The sequence below is a fragment of the Cavia porcellus genome, unplaced genomic scaffold (genome assembly GCF_034190915.1).
Source record: "Cavia porcellus strain 051 isolate PalLab524CR breed Dunkin Hartley unplaced genomic scaffold, mCavPor4.1 scaffold_2, whole genome shotgun sequence".
In the NCBI taxonomy this organism is placed as follows: domain Eukaryota; kingdom Metazoa; phylum Chordata; class Mammalia; order Rodentia; family Caviidae; genus Cavia; species Cavia porcellus.
In genome coordinates this window covers 147,315,708-147,333,508 of record NW_026947485.1, presented here as the reverse complement: position 1 = coordinate 147,333,508, position 17,801 = coordinate 147,315,708, and the positions used below count along the sequence as shown (strand labels likewise).

General features: G+C 48.6%; 1 protein-coding gene across 1 annotated transcript in view; it reads left to right on the top strand.

The window, feature by feature from the left end:
* The window catches only part of LOC101787547 (neuroblastoma breakpoint family member 4-like), a 44,583-nt gene extending 29,504 nt beyond the window's left edge, over positions 1 to 15,079 (top strand). Inside the window, exons 4-10 of the mRNA XM_063237052.1 lie at positions 4,467 to 4,518; positions 5,154 to 5,353; positions 5,980 to 6,028; positions 6,843 to 7,000; positions 11,496 to 11,708; positions 12,688 to 12,892; positions 14,869 to 15,079. Of these exons, the coding sequence (XP_063093122.1) occupies positions 4,467 to 4,518; positions 5,154 to 5,353; positions 5,980 to 6,028; positions 6,843 to 7,000; positions 11,496 to 11,708; positions 12,688 to 12,892; positions 14,869 to 15,079 (1,088 nt within the window). The remainder of the gene's footprint in view (positions 1 to 4,466; positions 4,519 to 5,153; positions 5,354 to 5,979; positions 6,029 to 6,842; positions 7,001 to 11,495; positions 11,709 to 12,687; positions 12,893 to 14,868) is intronic.
* Positions 15,080 to 17,801: the final 2,722 nt, after the last annotated feature.

The following is a 17,801-nucleotide window of genomic DNA, read 5'->3' as shown; positions in this document are numbered from 1 at the left end:
AACGTTCCCATACCCCACCCTTATGGCTGACTGTACCAATTGTGTATGACTGACCACTCCATCCTTCCTGAATTCCTGTCTCCTGGTGTGCAGAAAAGTAGATGATATGGTCTTGGTCACTGTGCTGTGCAGGAAGAGAATAGGCACGGATGCACTTAGGAAAGATAAGGACCTTCCCCCATTGGGTTGGCGTAGGCCCTCCATCCCGTACCCCCAAGAACCTTCAGCACCTTACTCAGAGACAGTTCCCCACTCATGACACAGGAGAGGCTGCTGCATTTCCTTCAGTATGAGAGAGGAGCCACAGTGATGGTTACTGGTCACTGAAGACCATAGTATCCATTAGGTTCCCTTTCAGTGCCGTGCATCCTGTGGTTTTGGGAAGATGTCTGTTGACACAGGTCCTGTTCCAGTGTCAGACACGATAGTTCCCTGACCTGAAGTCCACCATGTCCCTACCCAAATCCATCTATCCTCTCCACAAGATCACAGCAACCAAGTCTCTGTGTATCATCCCTGCCATGGTTTGCAAAGGTTTCCTTCCAGTGTGTGCCTCCCATTTGAGTGATCTCAAGAGAGCAGAGGTTTTCACAGTGTAGCTCACTTGTTCTTTCTCTTGTGGGCTCTGGTCTTTGTTCTGGATGACAGATGCCCCAACACTGTTCACATGGATTTGCTTCTGTGTTGGATTTTCTCTTGGGAAAAGTTTTTGTTTTCACTCCACATTTATAATCCATTCTCATTTAATGTTGCCAAACCTGTAAGGGCTTTGCCTGTCCACCTGTCCCAGCACCTCTCATGAGAGACTGTGCTTTCTCCAGGAATGGCCCTGGCCCCTTCTTGAGCTCTGTCTGTGAGGTCTGATTCTGGGCTCCATTCTCAGGAGCCGACCTGTTCCTGTCCTCCTGACCACTACTCTTTTACAGCTTTCGCTTTCATCTCTACTGGTGTTTGCTTTGTTCCTCAGGGTCTTTTGACTCCAAATAAACTGGAGAATCTACTTGTCCTTTTAAACATCCTCTGCTGCTTTTAAATTGTCATTGCTGGGAATTGGTAAATGGATTCCTGAAGAACCTGATTCACATGTGGGGATTATGTGCATTGATGTAGGTGGTCATTGTGTTTTTACTTATACATGTTTTGCTAAGTTCGTGCATTAGAACTTAAATGTGTTTCCTCGTCAATGTGAGTGATGGTAGGCTTTTACTTCAAACCCCTTGTGTTCATTCCTGACATGCCTGAGAGTGCAATCAATTTGTGTATTTTCTATGTAGCCTGAATTTTTAATGTAATTTTTTAGTTCCCAGGAAGTTTTTATTGGTGCTATATTGTGCTTTTTAAAAGTAGATACTTGTGTTCTTCTGGTGTTAGAGAATACTCTACCTTGGAGTTCCCCCCCCCCCCCAACTCAGTGGTTCCTTTGTTTGTCACATTATTTGTTTTTATTTAAACAGTGTTGTTCCCTTTTTTCTTTGCATGTGGTATTTGGAGATTTCCGTGGATGTTTCTTGAGGTGACAAATGTTGTCCAGGTCATATCTCATGTACTTTGATGCAGGCAAAGGCCTTCTCCACTTCCATTGTGTTCTTCAGTTTGTATCGCTTGGTTCTTTGTGCTCTTTCCCCTCTTCCTGTTAGACCTGCAGGCATGTTCTTCACACGGGAATTTGACTTGCACTGCTGAGAACTCTAAATGCCTGCCTGTCTACTCTCCCTGCACACACTGTCCTCTGTCTGTCAGTCATCTTCAAATTGTTCCTCAGAAGCCAGTTGTGAGGAGCTGGGTGATGTGAGCATAGGTTGATCCAGTGTTCATGGTGTTTTGTGTTTCTATTCTAGGGTTTGTGTGCTATAGCTATTGTTGCCACAGACAAAGTTCTCCTGTCTCTCTCTGTCTGTCAGTCTCTCTCTCTCTCTCACTCTATTTCTCTCTCTCTCTGTTTCTCTCTGTGTGTATCTGTGTGTATTTCTTTTGATGCAGTGTTTTACTGAATAGTTCAGGATGGTGTTGACATCACAGCACTGCTCATTCCTCAGCTTCCCAAGTGCTGGGATAACAGGCTTGGGTCACTACGCACAGCCACTGGAGCACTGTGGTGCTGAAATTCTGTGCCTGTACTTCTTCAGTGTTGCTCCTCTGCTCTGACCTGAGAGCCCTGCTGATGGTGGCAGGTGTGGAAGGAGAGGAAGCAGGACACAGTCCTGGGGTGCCCTCTCTGGTCCTGCTGAGCCTGAGCCCAAGGTTGTCACATTCCCAGCAGCATCTGTCTGACCCCACCACCTGTGCCCTGTGTGCACAGCACTGTGAATTACCTCTGGGCCCCCAGAAATATCAGCAAGTACACAATCTTTAAGAAATTGAGAGCTCATGTGCTTCATCAGGAGATGAGGAGACCTCGTACCCACCCCTAATCTCACATAGATATTTCCATTTCTGTGCCACAGAGGCCCTGGTGTCTGTGATGGGGACAGGGAGCTCCTCCCTGCCTGCCTGGCTATTTGTTAATTTACTTGCAGATATTCCAGGAAAGGAGGAGGATGTTAAAGAGGACTCATCTGTGGCCCACAGGTACCTAGGTAGTCAGGACCAGGGCTGACATGGGACAACACATAAGCCCCAGTAAGAGGCTGGTCCCCAAAGGACAGATCAGCAGGTCCACAGTGCCTAGCCTGCACACACAGAAAGGCAAAGTGATCTGGTGCTCTGAGTCCATTTGCTCAAGCCAAGAGGAGCACCTTTCTGTCAGTGTGTGATGTCCCCATGGGTCTCATTTGTACCCAGTGGACCTCATCAGCCTCTGTTGTGTGGGGAAATTGTGGCTGAGATTGGATCTGCTTCTATAGGGATGGTCTTATGTCATTAGCATGGATTTCACACCAAGAGATCTAAGAAGAAAACTGTGAGTCAATCCATCCATCCATGGAAAGATGCTGCACTGCACGAGGTCTTAGGCTCTGCTATCTGTATGGCAGTGACTGGGCAATATACAAAGGCCACCAAGTTGAGAGAGAGAGAGAGAGCAGAGCCCTGCTGGGGTCTCTGGGTGTGCTGGGAGCTGTCCTGTCAAGTGGGGCGGAAGCTCTGTCATCATCAGGTTGTCATCCGGCCTGTACTGTGCATCTCCTGTCCCTGCCATCTAGGCAGCTGCACTCTGCCCTCCTGTGAGAAAAAACTCATCTTTGAATTCTGTGTCCTGTGACTCTGTGACCACTCCTTACACCTCTCTCAGTAACCTCAGAATCCTGTGTCCCATCTTGCTGGGTTTAACCCTGTTCTTCATCCCAGCAGTGAGAGCACAGACAGCCAGCGAGATGAGGAGCAGGCAGAGGAACTCCAGGCCTCCCAGGGTGAGGAGCACAAGACTTTCCCTGGTGACTGTGAGGCTGGTGACACCCAGCAGTCTCCCTGTACCACTGCAGCCCTGGTGGATGAGGCTGAGGCCCCTTCTCCACAGGCCCTGGGTGAGTCCTGCATTACTAAGAGAACCGCATGCATCCACCCCCCATTTCTGTGCATCCAGTGCAAACTCAGGGTGACAGACACAGGACATCCAGAGGGGACAGGTTGAGGAGACTGTAACAGCTCACAGCCATCACTGTAACCCACTCCTGGCAGGCATCTGTTCATCTGTTCAATTTTGCTTTTTCAAACTGGAACAGCTGCTGTCCATTGCACTATTCTTGCCAAATGCTGCTCCTGAGAGCTGTGCTTTGGCCTTTAGTTGCTGTGCAAATTTTGCTGTAGGTGATGCGCTCACTGGAGATGTTGTTTTGGTTCCTCTGCCGCCAGGCAGCATCTCCATCTCTTCTAGTTTTCTCTCCCATGATGATGTCAGTTCCCTGCCAGGACATAAACATTCATGACTGTGCCTGCCAGTATCATGGAGATGCATCTTAGCCTCAGCAGTCTCCCCTCCTTGGAGGCCAGCACTGTCTTCTCTCAGTGACCCCCAGATCTTTTGAGGCTCTGTTGAGTTGTCTACATAGACTCAATGAACAGTATGCACAGTAACCACATACCCTAAAGCTAAGACCTGACACCCACAGCATCTTCTGTCACCTAAAAGACCCTGTCCTCGGGAACACCAGGGATTCTCTTCCTTGAGGAATTTGTTATTTCACATCAGTCTCATCCCTGGGTCTCTTAAGTCCACTGAGATCAAAGAGTTGCAGTCTGGTGTTTCTGAGATCAGCAGAGGCAGTGAGGCCAGTTCCTGGGATGTCTGTGGGAAGATGCTCGCTGAGCTGTGTGCCAGTGTGGAGACTGACACCCTGTGATGCTGACCTGTCAGGGATGAGTCCATCTGTCTGTCCACAAGCTCAGAAAAGCATGCCCCTTGACTTCTCACAAAAGTGCTCAGCATTGTCTCAGATTATTCTGTTTTTCTCGGGCATTGGCAGTTGTGGGCTTGAAGGGGTGAGGCAGGAATGGTGTAACTGTCCATGCTTATCTGATTTTATTTTCAGAAAATGAGAATCACCTGGCAGATGAGGATTCCCTAGAACCCAAGAGCACCAGGTAACTGTGAGAATGGAGGACCTGTGATGGAACCATGGTGACATAGAGACCTGGAGTTTAGACTTTAAAGTCAGATCTCTGACACACTTCCTTCTCCAGCAAGCAGACACAAAGTATATGTTGAAAGTATTCTGCCACATGTGTGTTCTTTCCTTTGTGGGATATGGCTTTTACTAATTTCTGAAATATCTACATAGTCTGCAGAGGAGTTATAATGACAATGGGTTTTGATATTCATGCACATGTGGCTACTTTGTCCCTGCAGGAATGTGGAACTGTGCTCTACACATGGGGACTTAGCTCACTGGCAGGTTTTCATTGGCAGAAAACTTTGTACCTCAGGAAACACTTTTGTTGGATACGAGTTCTAGGTGCAGCTGTGCTCAGGAATGCACTTGCTTTGCCTGGGACTGCACCAAGTCATTTATATGTGGGTCTCAAACATGTGGCAACTTTCCGTTGGAAGGGCTCCTTGAGTGCACACAAAAATCACCAGCAATGTCCTGATCACTGAGCAGCACCCCATTCACCCTGAGCTGATTTCCCTCTGCCCTTGGAACATGCTGTTGTCATTTATGACTGTGCCTGAAAGGAGAGCTCTAATTATGTATTTCCTTCTCCCTTGTGCACTTCAGGTTGATCACTGAAAATATCGCATGTTTCAAGCCAATAGAGATATTCCCGAAATGGAGGTCCATCCTGTACTACATGAGAAAGAGTCTTAGAGAACTGTTGACTGAGGATGGAGCTATGAGATATGAGGCACAAAGCCACCAGGAAAAGTACTCAGAGTGGCACAGGCTGGCCAGGAGCCTGGCCCTGCAGCTCAGCCCAGGTGAGGGGGCTGCAGGCTGCTCCTGCCTTGATTTCTCTTTACTCATCTCAGAGGCTCTCCGTGAGTGTTTCACTGCAGTTGTGGCACTGGGTAGGGAATCTCTGTGAGTGTCCTTTCAGAGAACTCTTGTCACGCCCAGAGTTACCCTAGGGATGAAATGGCCATGGGACTTGGGTACCAGGGAGAGAACTCTCATACATTAGTGATAGAAGGCAGGTGGAGGGTGCTGGGAGGGGCCTGGTGTGGACACCTGTGGCAGGCTTGTTTTTCCTGTCCTTGATGAAAGGAAGCAGATGGGATGGGAGCTATGGGGTGATGTGAATCCATAGACCCTGCAGTCCAGGTGCGTTATAGGAGGGAGGAGTATCCAGGGCTCTGTGGCCCAAGATCCAAGTGGACTTGGCCCAGTACAACTCAGAGTGGGCCAGGATCATCACCCCCAAATAAAGACATTGTGTCCCTGGGAGTAGTGTGTCACTGTTTCTGTGGGGCTGACACAGAGGTCACACAGGCTTCTATGTTCACCTGACAATGTTGTACGTTCATCTATGTGCACATTCTAAGGTAGCCAAAGGTGCAGTGGCCCCATGCAGTGATATTCTGGACTTTTCTGAATTTGCTTGCAGAGCACCACTCTGATGGAGAAGAGGAGAAGACTCAGCCCCTGGTCTCCAGGTATCAATCCATGGTCAGGAAGCAAGAGCAAGTGTGGGGGAAGGGGACGTGTTACAGTCAGGGCCTAAGGTCAGCAGTGGCCACCCACTTCACTCTCAAGGTTGAGAAGTGCCTGCTGATGGTTGTGGCATCATTCACCCAACCACAGACACCATGGCATTTTAGCAAGGTGCTGTGTTTCCTCTGGTGGTTTTGGAGAAAGTGTCTGCTCAGGACATCTAAGTACTTATCACTATAAAAGAGAACTTTATCCTCTGAAAGGGCTCCATGCACATTGTCTTTCTGAACTGAGGGCCAGAGTTTGTGGACAGCTGAGGCACAGGCAGGACAACTGCAGAGAGCCATGTCAGGTCTCAGTATTGATGAGAACAGGTTGAGAGGGCCCAAGTTCTCCTGCAGTCACTGCAGAACCTGTGGTCCCCAGAACCTGGGAAATTCCCCATTATTCCTGCACTAGGTCAGTCCTGCTGTGGTTCTCACTGCGAGCTCCCTGTCCTGCTGCATCTCAGAGGGAAGATGCTTTCTCCTCCTCAGCTGGTGATGTGGAAAGCACCCTGAGCAGGGCTGATCTCTCTTTCCTGTGTGCTTCTGTTGTCTGTCCTCTTCTGTGTCTGTCTTTCACTCTGGCTCTCACTCTCATTCCCATAGTACTCAGGCAGTGTCCAAGTCAGAGCACAGTTCTCTTCCTCTTTGTGAAAGGCCTGAGGAGTTGGAATTCTCCCTAGAGCTTTGCTAGAGGCTGACTTGGAACCTGTGTGTTGTGTTCCATTTAACCTTGTCTTTTCCACCCCATTCCCACCCATGCATGTCTCAGCATTGAGCTTTGTGAAGAAGATGACCTGTCAGCATCAATGGAGGAGCTGTCCTTCCTGGGTTCTCAGCAACCATTTCCACCATCACCAGAAGAAGATCAGCTGAATTCCTCTGTCCCTGCGATTGAGCCTCAAGCAAGATCTCTGCCTGATGAAACCAGTGAGTTCCCAGCATCCAGCTAGAAGTGCAGCTCCAGGGTTCAGGGTTCTCAGATTTCAGGGTCTCAGCTCAGAGAGGCAGCCAAACCTCAACCAGGTCTCCCCTTTGCTTGGAAAGTGGGGCAAAGGTCTGGGGACTCTGCAACTTTGCTGAGTTCTTGTGCCAGGGAAGACTCTGAGCCTGGTCTCACAGTGCAGACCTCAGATCAGCACTTGGGCCAGATGGAGCAGAGGGGATCAGAAAAGCCTCGAGGATCCCTGAAGCTGGTGTTTGTGGGGTCAGACCACTTCATGAAGGGTTTTTGGGGTGCTCTGGTCTAATGGCTGGGTGTGGCTTCCCCTGCACAGTCCTCTCCTCTTCTTGCACATCCACATGCCTGGCAGACTCTTCAGTTCTTTGGAGGTGAATTTGTGGATCCGGGGCTCCCAGCTCCCAGTTGCTGTGCCCTTTGTGCTGCCTTCCTCCAGGACAGCTTTCCAGCATCCCTTCCCTGCCACCGCCAAGTTTCTATCCTCTTCCCAGCATCAGGGTTTCCTTCCTGTCAGCCTTTAGTTAGCATCATGTGTCTCATCTCTGAGTTTTATTCCCTATCTGGCCGACCTATCTGAGAGGGAGAGAACAGAGCCCCTGTGTGCCATCTCCTCAAAGCCCTGTGTTGTTGTGCAGGAACCCCGTGGCCCAGCATTGTGCTGACCAATGTGGAGATAAATTTCAGGTCCCTGTTCCTGTCACTCATGGTGTTTTAATCATTTGGTCAGAGGGAAATGTGAAATTTTGTGTGCATTTACTCATTGCATAAACTATTGGGAAATGGTGAGCTGTGGTATCCTCCTGTGAATCTGCGTGCTGTAGAGTGAGAGTTGCCATGACACATGACGTTCCATGGGCCCATGAGGGAGCCAGCACCCTTTCACAGTTCAAGCATCTTGTTCCTGTCCCTGTCTGCTGAGGGCAGAGGGTGTTCTCAGGTCCCAACCTTTGGCAAAGCGGGAGTGAGCTCCACATGCCCAGGCCTGTGGTGGGTGCTGAACCTGCTGCCACATAGCTCTGTTTCCAGTCTCAGCCATGACATCCTCCAGAGCCCTCTCGGGCAGGGTTGGGGCCTCCATGTCAGAGGTGAGCACACTGAGATTCAGCAGGGTCACATGCATGCCCAGGTGTCCCCGGCCAGTGTGCTCATCTCTGGGCCAGGAGGTCTGCCCAAATCCAAGCTGAGTCTCTGTCCACTGTTCTGATGCCTCAGTGGTCAGGGACAGGCCTGACATGGGGTAGGGTTAGGGCTTGGGGTTTGGTACATTGGTGTTGTGACATTTGTGTGTTGTTTGCAGACTCGGACATCATCTCGGAAAGGTGCAGGTGCAGGCAGGGCAGGAAGGGCTGTGTGTTTCTCCCTCTTCCCTGAGCCAGCCGGGGATGACGCTGTGTTCTTACAGCTGCTCCTGTTGCTTCCCAGCTGCATTATTTCTCATGTTTGCTACCCCAGCGTCACTCTGCCCTGATGTGCAGTAAAGTGAAGTTTCCCTGTGCTTGGAGGAGCCCTCCTGTCTGTTGTGGAGGTGATGGGAGATCCTCCCCCTCCTTCTGTCAGGTTCACCTTGTTTGATTGACTGCAGTTCTATAGCTAGAAACAAAACTGAACAAGAAAAAAGCTTGTGTGCAGTCACACTACTGAAAGGTCAGCTCCGGAGGCCCATGGTCTCTTTCATTCAGCACTGCCTCAGTCTCCAGTCCTCCCCTATACTCCCACACAGGCAGCCACCCAGGAAATGCCCAAAGCATGGTGCTTACTTGGCTGCCTGTGTTGTGTCATTATTGCTGTTATCATTCTCTTCAGTGATCCACACTGAGTTCAGCAGAATAGCCAATGATTACAGCTTTACAAAAGCGCACCCACAGGGCCACATGTCCCCAGTAGAAATACAACCAGTGCAGCAGATCTCACCTCTGCATAGGGCACCTTATATCATGCTCAGTTTATCACAACAGAAAACTGTCCTCTAGAAATGCATTACAGCAGCCATCAGTGGTAGGTGTGGAGCGGTGCAGGAAAATGCTTGCTTATGCACGTTTCCCCATCCCGTGGCTTATGATGTCATTGCCAAACATGTGGCAGCGTCCCATTGCAAGGGCTCCCTGGGATGTACTCAGAGATTACCCTGGCACAGTCAGGATTCCCATTTTGTCACTCCTCTCGTACTCTGTGCATTCCCTGTCTCCCTTCAGAAGCGCTGTGTCACCTTTCATGGCCATCCCCAGAGCTGAGTTCCACATGTGAGTGTTGCCTTCCCTCCTGCCTTACGAATTTCAGATCAGCAGTGGAGCTGCAGGTCCAAATGAGGACCCACATAGTCAACACATTAGTCAAGTGGAGAGACATCATCCTCCTTGTCTGGTGCCACATCAAGGGCCTGTTGTCCCAGGAGAGACTTGTTAAAGATGAAGGGCAGAGCCACCAGGTCCGTGCTGTGTGGCGTGAAATGGCTGAGTGCATCACCCTCCAGCTCAGCCCTGGTGAGTTGACCGCTAGCCCTGGTCAGTCCCTGACCTCTCCTAAGGGCCTAGCTGATGGGAGAGCCCAGCAGATAAGCCCTGTTTCAGTGCTTCCTTTATGATCTGCATTTCCATCACTCTGCACACATGGGGATGCCTCAGTGGAGGAGCCAGCATAAGGAGAGGGGTGGAAGACACATGATCCCCTCTTGCCTTGCTTCCTGGTGGAGTGGGGCTCCTGATGAGCAGCAGAGTCAACCAGCAATCTGACAGTTCAGAGGCACAGCAGGACAGGCAGGTCTGACTCCTCCCAGCCTGGATTAGTGTGCTGACTTGCTGTGATGCAGGGTCATGGATTGATCAGGAATGCATTGTTTTGTTATTTTTTGAGACAAGGTGTCATTGTGTTCCTTATGCCTTGATGTCACTTTCCATCCCAGGCTGCACTGGAAATCATGTCAGCCCTCTTGTCTCAGCCTCCCTAGTTGTGAGATTACAGACCTGTGCCACCACACCCAGCTTTCTTGGATTTCTGCCTCCTCACCTTTTAAATAGCCAGGAAGCCTGGTGTGTGGTTATGTGCTATTCCAGTAGGGAATCTCCCTAAGTGCTTTCAGTGGGACGATGTGACACCCAGACGTAGTTTTGGGACTTGATGTACTAGAACATGGCTCTGGGATGGTACAGACTGTAGCATTCTCAGCAAATTACAGGACAGAAGTTTGAGAAGTAAGGTGAGAAGAATAAGATTAAGGACTGCAAGGTGTCTGGTGTTGTTCATGTTTACTTTAGTGACAGAACTGTGGAAGCAAGAGCTGTGGTGAGATGGGAGGCACTGGCTCTGCAGTGTGGCTGGATGACAGGAGGGAAGAGTGTTCAGGCTCAGCTGACCAAGATCTGTGAACCTGGCCAAGTCACCCTCCTGGTGCGCTGTGATGACCACCCCCACACGGTGACCTTGTGTGTGTAGGCACTGTCTGTTACCCCACACTGTTCTGTGTAGTCCACACAGAAGACGTGGTATGCACTGTCCCCTGGCTGGAGACTGTGTGCTATAGTCCTTGATGGTGTGGTGTCTGCAGATGGAGAAAGAGGGCTGTGCAGAGAGACTGCAAATGCCCACAGAGTGAGCACCCACATGGGAGTCAGAGGCAGAACAGATGCCTGAAGAAGATAGTAAGGAAACAGGAAAAGAGCTCAGAGGAATGGGGTTGCAGCACAGGGGTACAGAGGGGCCCAGAGCAGTGTGCGGCAGTCTCCGCCTGCCTCAGCCCCCATCATTGCAGCACAGGCCTAATGCTTCTGGCCACCTTTCTTTACTCCTCTGTCCAAGAACAGTGATTCTCATCCATGTGGAAATAGGAGTGATTTTCAGGGCTGTCGCGTAGAGCCCCATGGGAGGGTCACACTCGGTGTGCCCCCAGAGATCCATGAATCTAGATTTCACAGGAACTGGCCTAAGGACAGGCATCTCTACTTCCCTGATTTCACCTGCTCTCACTCCTTATGGAGTGTGCTGCATGGATGCTCAGGTGGACACATGAGGCAGCAGGAGGTTGCCAGGGCCCAAGCCCAGGAAATTGCCCATGGCCCGCATCCTGTTCCACAGTCACTGCCTTCCTTTTTCCCTGGCCCACAGCATGAGGCCCTGTTTTCCATGTCCTTTTGTTCCTGTTCAGGGAGAGCCGCCCTCTCTATGTCCTGGGCCCTGCACACTGTCTAGGAGAGAGCAGTGTGGCTGCGAGGTGGGCATGCTAGATGTGACCTTATCTGTCACAGCAAATCCCTCATGCTCAGATGTGTGACTGTCCATTAAGGCCAGTCCTGTCTGGGTGCTGCCTTCGAAGCATCCACAGGTACACAGGTGACATCTCCTGACACCCAGGTTGTCTCCCTCTGTACCTGGGTCACTCTATGTTGTCCCCCACAGGTGGGGCCATCAGAAATGGGTGCTCAGCCAAGGGAGAAGTGGGATGGTTTGTCCTGAAGCTGCTTCTCATTCCAGCTCCCCTCCTGGCAGCCTGGCCCCAAGAGCTTCCCAGTGGACCACTTCACCACCTTGTGTCCGAGGAGCATGGTGACCCATGCATCCCTGAAAACCACTGTGTGGAGACACAGCTGTGTCATGGAGTTGGCAAAGCCACCCTGAGCCTTTCCTCTGGCCCCTGGAGATTTTCAGCCCACACTGATCCTGGAGAGCAGTGGCTGCTCTCTCCAGGTAGGAGACCTCAGAGGCTCCCTCTTGTGTGGGCCTTGCCAGGGTGTTGTCAGTGGGAGGTGACAGGGCCCTCTATATTCTCTCAGGGCAAGACTGGAGCTTGATTCTCTAGTGGCATCATGTGAGCCCTCAGATGCCCTGGGGTTCAGAGGGCCTCAGACCCTGCCCTGTGTGTCACGGAGCCTCCCTGGCCAGTGATGCATTTTCATAGATAACTCACACCTCGGGTTCTCCATCTCAGGACATGAAAGGCAAGCTACATCCAGTGCAGCTCACCTGTGTCCTGCTGCTGTGACATAACTGACCCAAACTGATACTTGTGTTATCTGTAATTCCCATCATGTCTGCAGTAACTGATTCCTTACAAATAGCATGATCAAAGCTTTGAGTAGAAAATGAAATACTTGAATCATTCTGGTGGTTTGCCATGTGATGACAGAGACTCTGCCATGTGAGTTCAGTAGGTCTTCAGGGACACTGTGTGTCCAGGGCTCCACCTGTCCTGTACATCCGGGGCCCAGCCCTGTCACTGACAGCCTTCCTGCACACTGTGTGGATACCAGGTGGCTCCCTGATTCCCACAGTGCATCCTTACGTGACGGGGCGACCTCATTCTGCTCTCCCAAGGTTCTCACTGCACTTGGAGTTTTCTTGCTTTTCTGCCCTTTTCCTCACCAAATCACATCACACACCCACCAAGATATCCTGGTCCTTCTTTTCGTTAGGTGTGGGTGGATCCCCTTTTCCATGTCTTGCTTGATCTTCAGTTTGATGTGCTTTGCCTCCCTGACATTTGATCATTACTGCTCATGTAGGAATCCTCAACAGCAAAGCCAGCATTGGTCTCTGTAGATGTCATCTCTCCTTGGGTTCCCTTTCAAAGGTCATTTTCTTTATTTGCTGAGCCTCTTGGGGGGAAGCATGTGGGGCAGGAAGGCTCTGGATAACAGTGGGTCCTGGTCCTGTCCTTGTGTTTCAGAGCCAAATTCAGAGGCCTCCGTTGGATTGAGGAACCCACCCGAGATGGAGCACACTGTTCCCCCAGAGTCAGAAGATGCCACACACAGGCGTCCATCTCTCAGTGTCCCTGAGCCTACTGCTGCTCTGAGGCAGACAATGATCCTAGGTTCCAGCTGGGGAACATGGGGCGTAGATTCCCCACCTCTGAGACTTATGGTACAGAGGTAATGACATGTGTGGCTGCTGGGTGCACTTACACTGGATCACTGTCCCCCTTGCACTGTTCCAGTGCCTGTGGTTCCTCTCAGCATGTGCTCTGCCATAACCATGGGAACCCTGTGTGGTGGCTCCTCTGTCACAAAGGGCTGCCCCATGCCAGGCATTTCATTCTCCATGTCCTGTTTGCAGTCCCAGTTCTGCTCTTCTCTTGGCTGCTGTCCTAGTATCCCAGTCCTTGCCACAGGAAAGGCCACCCTGATGCTCTTCTTCATGACACAAAGAGGCTGTTTCAAGGCTGAGAGCCTGGCTACTTTCCCTGACATCACACAATTCTTGCCTTTGCTGTTTTGTCTTCCCAGCTAGCCCAGTTCCACCACCTGTTCCTTCCAACAGCATGGCCTCCTGATTCACTGGCCCACAGGCCCAACTTGTGGCCTCATTGCTGATCAGACTCCATCTCCCCATTCCTCTGAGCTGGAGCCATAAAGGGCGAGTTCAGATTGATGTGACTGAGCCCTTAGTAGGAACAGGACATGGCTGCAGGTGGAACCGCATTCTGGTCTATAGTCAGGTTTGTCTGCAGCCCCAGAACCCCAGTTGACTTGGGCTCACAGGATCTGCATCTGAGCCCCATTGAGTCAGTAAAGCAGATGTCAGCAGGAGCATTCTGCATGGCACCCCAAAGGAACATCAATCCAGATGATGATGCTTCAGGGAGCTCTTCAGGTCACATGGCTCCAGAGTCACAAGCCCTGGATGATGGTCACTTGACCATCATCCAGATGGTTTAAACATGAGTGAGAGACTCATTGAAGGTTACAATGCACAGTGTCAATTTCACAGCTCTGTGATTAAATCAACTGCAGATTTTAAAGACTTTACTCAGAGGCAACTGAGTCAGCCCTTTTTTTCTTTCTTTTTTTGTTTTAACATGATCCCACTTATAGTTCCAACTGAGCTGTAAAGCCTGTTGGTCCTCGTACTCAGGCTCTCACATGCTGGAATTACTGAATTGTGACCCCAGTCCCACCTACTTTGAGTCAATTATTTTCAATAAGTAAATCCCCAAATACAATTATTTAGCCTGAATCCTTTGCAGGAAGTAAAATGATGTATGAAAATAGAACTCTGGAAATGCTGTCTTTGAACGTTTGTCTAAAGGACACTCCAGTGAGCACAGTGGACAAGGACAACACAGAGAGTGAGAACAGCAACATTCTCTGTCGTGTCCTTATCCTCTGTGATGTGGCCGTATAGATGGGAGAACTCTCATGGATGGGCTCTGCAGTGTGGCAGCGCACAGGTAGAGCACAGACCTGACAAAAGGACCCTGGGCTGTGGTCACCTCACTGCCCAGCCCTGCCCCTCCATTCTGAGTGATGCCTTTTTCTGTTCTTTCTGGACCCACTTTGGAGTAACACTTCTCTCAGGCTTAAGGATCCTCATTGCCATCTCTCCAAGGTGCTCAGTAGCCATGGTCCTGATGAGGCCTACAGACTGGAGCTCTTCTCCTCCCACTCTGTATATATGAAAACCACCTGGGGCCTGGGCTGCAGCACCAGGGCTGTCAGGAGCCTGTGTGCTGTTCCCTAATGCTCTCCTTCCTGCCCCTGTCCTGTGTCCTTGATGCCTGTTAAGTAAATGCGGGACTATAGGAGGATGATGTGTGATGGTTCCGCAGTCTTCCCACTGCCCCCACACTCATCATCCTCAGTCTGGGGTTAGAGTCCCATGAGGCTGTGTCTCTCTGCCCTCTCCCACCTGCAGGAGTGTCTTTCTGAATGTGCAACACTGAGGCTGAGATCACCCCTCCCTGAGAGTTGTGAAAAGCCCTCTCTTTGGTCCTCACTAGAGGATCAGCATAGGGACTGGTGCCACTGGCTGTGGCTAGAGCAGTGCAGGATACTGTGTCCTGCACCACAGGCAGGAGTGCAAGATCTGGACATTCCCTCTTCCTTGTGGGTATCACCTTCCCCTCCAGGCTTCCTGAGCCCCTGTCCTTCAGCATGTCTCCCCAGGACCACAGGCGGCCCCTGGTCTCTGTCAGCGCTGAGCAAAACCTCCAGCCCCTGTCCACAGGACCTGACCAAGACTGTCCTTTCATTTCTCCCTCTCTCACTCAGGTCCCTCCTGCTGCACCCAAGAAAGATGCTGCTGCTTTAAGAAGACTGGGCGCCAAGGGGACCTCCTGAGCTTTACCATCAACTCTAGAACAAAAATACCATCAGGATTCAAGAGAGCCCCTGTGTGCAAACATTCACAACCAGCAACCAGACCTGATCTCTTTTTCCCTCTTTTTATTGCTTTACACAAATCTATTGTTTTATTTTAAGATTAAAATAAAATTTCAAAACAAAGTAATAAGACAGTAAAGTTAGTTAATGCATCACCTATTGTTAACTTCAAAATAGTTACTCGGAGTATAAGACAGAGTCAAGAAATACTGTCCAAGCAAAAAATCTTGCTTTCCAGTGAACCAAAAGAGAATACTAGTGTGTTAACTGTTTGGAAGATATTTTTTTTTTCCTTTTCCCTTCTTTTTCTCCTTTCCCCCACCCCAGTTTCTCTTTCCTTTTGAACAGTTTCTTCACATTTTACAATATCAATTGCACATTTTAGCCCTCCTTTACTCTCAGCATCACCCATTTGAGAGCCAATAAGATGTTTTCAGATGTGAATCTGATTTATTTCACTTACGAGTGGTCTCAAGTTGCATCCATTTACCTATCAAAGACTCTATCCTTCTTTATGGCTGCAGAGTACTCCATTGTACGAACAAAAACCACCTATCTTGTATCCATTCCTTGTTTGGTGGCCATTTGTGTTATTTGCATGTTTGGCCAGTACAGATGTACTGCAATATAAATGTGGTGTACTTGTCTCATTGTGGAATGCTCCTTTTAATTGTTCTGGGAAGGGGAATTGCTGGGATGAATGGGACCTATAACCCCAATTTTTCTGTGGAATCTCCATACTGATTCCAACAGTGATTGCACTAGTCTGCACTGCACCAACAGTGGAGAAGTGTTCCTTTTTACACACAGCCCTCCAGCATTTGTTATAGGTGGATTTCTTGATAATGACCATTGTTTCTGGAGCGAGATGGAATCTCAGTTGTTTTAATTTGCATTTCTTGAATGGCCAATGATGGTGAACATTTTTTCATACCCTTATTTGCCATTTATATTTTTTATCTGAAAAGTGCATATTCATCTCAGATGCCCATTTTTGGATTGGGCCTTTGAATTTTGTCAATGACAAGGTGGCTGAATGTGATTGGAATTCCATCTGCATCTCCTTTTCTGTTCCACTGATCCTCAGGTCTGATTTTTTTTTTTTTTTTGCAAATATCGTATTGTAGCTTTATAGTGTAATTTCAGGTCAGGGATTATGATACCCTCTGACTTGCTTGTTGCCAAGAACTGTCACTTTCTATCCTACAGCTCATTTCAAATGAATTTTTGGAATCTTCTCTCTAGTTCCGTGAGGTTTGCTAATATGTTAATGGGGTACCTTGATGGGGACTGCGTTAAATCTGTATAACAACCTTGAGAGTATGGCCATTTTTGCTATTTGGATTCTTCCTATCCAGGAACAAGGGATACCTTGTGATTTTGTGATGTCCTCTTTGCTATGCTTTATCTGGGTACTGTAATTTTCAATGTATAGTTGTTTTACTTCCATTTTTAGGTCAATTCCTAAGCATATCATTTTTTGAATGCTATGGTGAAAAGTGTGGTTTCCCCTAATTTCTCTGTATGTGAGTTTGTTGCTTGTGTCTGAAAATGCTGTTGATTTTTGAGTGTGGACATTGTAGCCAGCTATGTCACTGCCTTCAGTTATTAAATCCAAAAGTCTTTTGATGGCATTTTTGGGGGCTCCTAAGTAGAGTACATTGTCATCTGCAATTAATATTCATTTAACTTCTTTGTTTCCTATTGTTATTCCTTTTCTTTCTTTTTTTGTTGTTGTTGTCTTTGGTTTTTGTTTTTTTTTTTTTTTATTGCCAGAGATCGAACTCATGACCTTGCATTTACCAGTCAAGCACTCGAGCTATGAGCTAAATCCCTGGCCCTGTTCCTTTTCTTTCATTCTCTTGTCTAATGAGTCTGGCTAATATTTCCAGAACCCTACTGAGTAGGAGTGGTCACAGTGGTTATCATTGTATTTTTGCTGACTCTCATGAGTCAGCTTTCATGAATCTCAGCTTTCCATGAAAGCTTCCATTTTTTGACCATTTGGTGCGATATTAATTGTTTGTCATAGATGGCTGTTACCAGATTGACATAAAAATCATCTATTCCAGTTTTCTGTAGGGTTTTTATCATAAATAATAAATGGGTATTGTATTTTGTGAAATGACTTCTGCATCTCTTGAGATGTTCATGTGATCTTTTTCCTTTGGTTCAGTTAATATGGTGTATTCCATTAATTGCATATGTTCAAAATCTCTGCATCCCCGGGATGAATCCAACATGATCACAGTGTATAATCTTCTTGATGATTTGTTGCACTCTGTAGGCCAGTATGTTAGTAAGGATTTTTAGTCTATGGTCACTAAGGAAACTGGTGTGTAGTTTTCTTTTCTAGTTGAGTCCTTCTCCGGATTAGGTATGCAGGTAATGCTTGCTTCCAGGAATGATTTTGGAAGTATTGATTGTCTGTGACTTTCATGGAAGAATTTCTGCTTTAGTTCTTTTTGAAATTTCTTGTAGGATTCCACAGTGAACACATCAGGGCCTGCCTGAACTTGTCTTCATTGGTAGGTTTTTAATGACATTTTCCATTTTACTGACTGTTACCAGGTTATTTAGAATACTAACATCTTTGAGATTCAGTTTTTATCATTTATATATGTCAGGTATCTGTCCACTTGTTCTGTGTTTTCCATCTCAATAGAGTACAGGTTCTTCT